This window comes from Ruditapes philippinarum, unplaced genomic scaffold (genome assembly GCF_026571515.1).
Source record: "Ruditapes philippinarum isolate M1 unplaced genomic scaffold, ASM2657151v2 ctg2000_1_1_1_1, whole genome shotgun sequence".
Taxonomy (NCBI): domain Eukaryota; kingdom Metazoa; phylum Mollusca; class Bivalvia; order Venerida; family Veneridae; genus Ruditapes; species Ruditapes philippinarum.
The window spans coordinates 2,205-5,916 of record NW_026852458.1 but is presented as its reverse complement, the minus strand read 5'-3'; the positions used below and the strand labels follow the sequence as shown (position 1 = coordinate 5,916).

The 3,712-nt window shown below is 34.3% G+C and overlaps 1 protein-coding gene across 1 annotated transcript; it reads right to left on the bottom strand.

Moving 5' to 3' along the window:
- Window positions 1–1,360: 1,360 nt before the first annotated feature.
- On the bottom strand, window positions 1,361–3,446 carry LOC132712970 (uncharacterized). The gene is made up of 2 exons (XM_060695415.1): window positions 3,296–3,446; window positions 1,361–1,968 (listed from the first exon to the last, which is right to left on the bottom strand). The coding sequence occupies exons 1-2, from the start codon at window positions 3,444–3,446 to the stop codon at window positions 1,361–1,363; spliced, it is 759 nt and encodes a 252-aa protein (XP_060551398.1).
- Window positions 3,447–3,712: the final 266 nt, after the last annotated feature.

The following is a 3,712-nucleotide window of genomic DNA, read 5'->3' as shown; positions in this document are numbered from 1 at the left end:
GCCGGAAACTCCGCTGTCTATACACAGGCCTAAAACATGTAATATTCGCCGTTCAGCACCAAAGTTGCACAAGATTCATAAGAAATACATTAAATCAATACACTTACATGTAAAAATGATAGCCTTTCAGACAACAGTTAAGAGACACAACGATTTTCCTCTCCACCGTGTAAATCACAACATCTATGCAGCCATATTTCGAAGGGAATGCGCACGCAACATATTTGTAAACGCGTCTCCGATTGGTCACTTCTGGTAGCTCGCCTCTGGTGCCCGGCTTCCAACAATAAGAATTCGGTAACTATCAAATAAGAGGAAACCAGTAAACAGCTGATTGTTGGCGGAATTTTTAAAGTTGCGTGTTTTCCGTATTTACACAAATAAAGCACTGTTTTTATATTCATCGGTCTAGTTTTATCACACTAGTTTTATCACAAGCACAAGAATGTCGATTGTAACCTGGTAAGTTCAATGGTAAAGTTAAAGTGATCTTGGTATAAAAAAATTACAAATATTAATTGATATTGGCTAGCTCTAAAGTTTTAAAGTACTGTTTTAAATAGGGTTTCTTAATCGGACAAAAATCATAATCGATCATCGAAAATAATCGAACAACCCTTTTCGATCAATCATCGATTATATAATCGAAACATTTATGATAACAAAGTAAAAAAATATAATGTACATATCATGCTTTAATATTTATAAGAATTCCATTTCCATGTGACCACCACTTTTTCAACTGAAATAAATTAGTTTTAAGATATAAGTATGCTCATCCTTGAATAAAATATTTTAATCAAATAAATTCATTAAAATCTATGAAATTATTATACATGTATCTCACTTTCTATAAAGGAATGAATAAACTATGTATGGAAACAAGTTAAGTTGGTCGGTCTGTTCTTAACAAAACTACCAGTTTTTTTAATGACACTATATATTGATATTGCAACCACCTATAGTGTGTAGAATAATTTTATACATAACATATCTTCTTTGTGTGAAGTCAAAACATGTTTATTTTATATCTACAAATAAGACGGTATAGCAATTTTAAATATTTTCTAATGTCAAATTTGAGCATAGTATACCTTTAAACTAGCATGCCTGTCAACTATTAACTCAATGGTCACCAGTATGCTTTCATATTCAATTGAATGAAAATTATTGTTTCAAACAAATGGCTTTAATTTAGAGTGTTGTTATAATACAGTTAGTCACTTAAGTAACAGCAAGAAAATAAATTACCGATGATCGATTATTAAACTTTGTAATCGATCATCGCCGATCGGTTCTATAACCGATCAATTTTCGATTATACTCGATCATCGTTTAATCCCTAGTTTTAAATAATTGATTATTTGCAGTCACAACAATAAAACTTGGCTCCCTTTCGAGTTGCCTTTTTCCACTTCATATGGTGCTGAAGTCCAGCACATGCTCGATGAAGCCAGCCATTGCAGCCATCACATTGTATCCACAGGATCTCACCTTTAAACTCTTTATTGACTGTATCACAAACTTTACACTTTTCTTCACTTTCATCAATATCTTCACTTTCATCAATATTTTCACTACCTACTTCACCTGTTTCTTCGGTGACTTTTAGCTCTGTCACTTCCTCACTTTTTTTCATTTTATCTTCATCTGTGGAGCTATCAGTACTGTTTCTTCGACTCCTTTGTGCAGGTCTTACATTTATACCTGATGTACTTGGCTGTGCAATGTCCTCGTTAATAAATTCTGCCTCAGGAGATTTTGAAATATCTTTGTCCTTTCTTTGTTTTGTGTGAGCTGCAGTCGTCTGTGCAATTTCGGTAAGTTCTTCATCTGAACTACTGTCCATTCTAACAATCTTTCGCCTTAATCTTTTTCCTCGTGTGGCCTTTTCTTCTTCTCCTTCTCTTTCAACACTTACAGTCTTTCGTTTTCGTCCCTTTCCTTTACTTTTATAAACATGCCCAGCTTGTTCAAGATCCTCACTTACATTTTCAATTAAAGCACTTTTTTATGCCCCCACAGAGTGGGAGCATATAGCGTTGCACTTGTCCGTCCGAGTGTCCGTACGTCTGTCCGTCCGTCCGTCCGTCTGTCCGTACGTCCCGAAATCTTGTGAACGCAACTCCTCTTAAACCAGATGGCAGATTTTGCTTAAACTTCCAGGGATGAACAACCTTAATGTGTAGATGGTAGTAAAGGAAGGAATTTTCGCTGCGACCAAATTTAACAGAATTATGGCCCTTTGTTGATTTTTTCACTATATACTATGTAGAAATTTTGTGAACGCAACTCCTCTTAAACCGGATGGCAGATTTTGCTTAAACTTTCAGGGATGAACAACCTTATTGTGTAGATGGTAGTAAGGGAAGGAATTTTTGCTGCGACCAAATTTAACAGAATTATGGCCCTTTGTTGAATTTTTTTCACTATATACTATGTAGAAATTTTGTGAATGCAACTCCTCTTAAACCAGATGGCAGATTTTGCTTAAACTTCCAGGGATGAACAACCTTAATGTGTAGATGGCAGTAAAGGAAAGAATTTTGCTGCAACCAAATTTAACAGAATTATGGCCCTTTGTGGTGATTTTTTCATTATATACTATGTAGAAATTTTGTGAACGCAACTCCTCTTAAACCGGATGGCAGATTTTACTTAAACTTCCAGGGATTAACAACCTTAATGTGTAGATGGTAGTAAAGGAAGGAATTTTTGCTGCGACCAAATTTAACAGAATTATGGCCCTTTGTTGATTTTTAGTTTTCAATTTGTGGCACATGTAGTCCAAAAAATATTTGACCTAGAGTCATAAGATTGACAGAACAGTGGCGTGTGGGGGCATCAGTGTCCTATGGACACATTTCTAGTTTTTTACTCTCCTTACCTTTGTCAGATTTTGTTTTATCTGTCTGTGACACTCTGATTTGCTTCCTGTGAGCCATCTTTTTTTGGATATTGAAACTTTCCAAGATATCCTTCCTGAATTGATTGACCATTACCATTAAGAACAATTTTATAATTTTCTTATACACATTACTTATTTGTTTGTTTCTGAGCTCTTTATTAACTGTCTCTGAATCAAACTCTTCATTTCTATTTATACTGATGTCTACAACCTCACAAAACTGATTATATAAATCACTTTTTTCCATTATTTCAGTTCTGATATGTTCAAACAAATTGCCACCATACTTATTAAAATTTTCATCAATAAATAGAGACAAACATATTTCTGTTAGCTTTTTGAAAAAGTGGAAGAGTTCATCCGAAATGTTGGTAAGTGATCTATTACCTTTTTGTCTTCTACTAACATCTAGTAAAGATTCTGGCTCATTGGTGGTGGATATAACATGATGTTCATCTAGCTTTAACCCATCTAGAATACTGACAGCTAGCATAGATTCTTCAAACAATGCTTGACCAGATGCATCTGTCTTATACATATGGCTTTTTTTCTTCTGTATATATTTATGTCTTATTTTTGCAATACAGTAACCACCTACATAGCGTACACGTGCATGTGATGCATTTGACACTGCTCTCCTTGATGTAGTTCTCTGACTGACAGTAAATACACTTAACGAAACTTATAAGTACCCCAAAAACAAACTTGCATTAAACACGTGTTATTTTAAAAATATGCACATTAGATAATGATTATATGTAATGCCCCAATTTGTCGTCTGCTCAAAATGAATTTATGCAAAAT

Bases quoted from the DNA above. Each gene is read 5' to 3' on its own strand.
- LOC132712970 (XM_060695415.1), bottom strand. From the start codon at position 3,446: ATGTATAAGACAGATGCATCTGGTCAAGCATTGTTTGAAGAATCTATG. The intron at 1,969-3,295 runs GTAATAGATCAC...ATCTTGAACAAG, and splicing joins TGTTAGTAGAAGACAAAAAG to CTGGGCATGTTTATAAAAGT.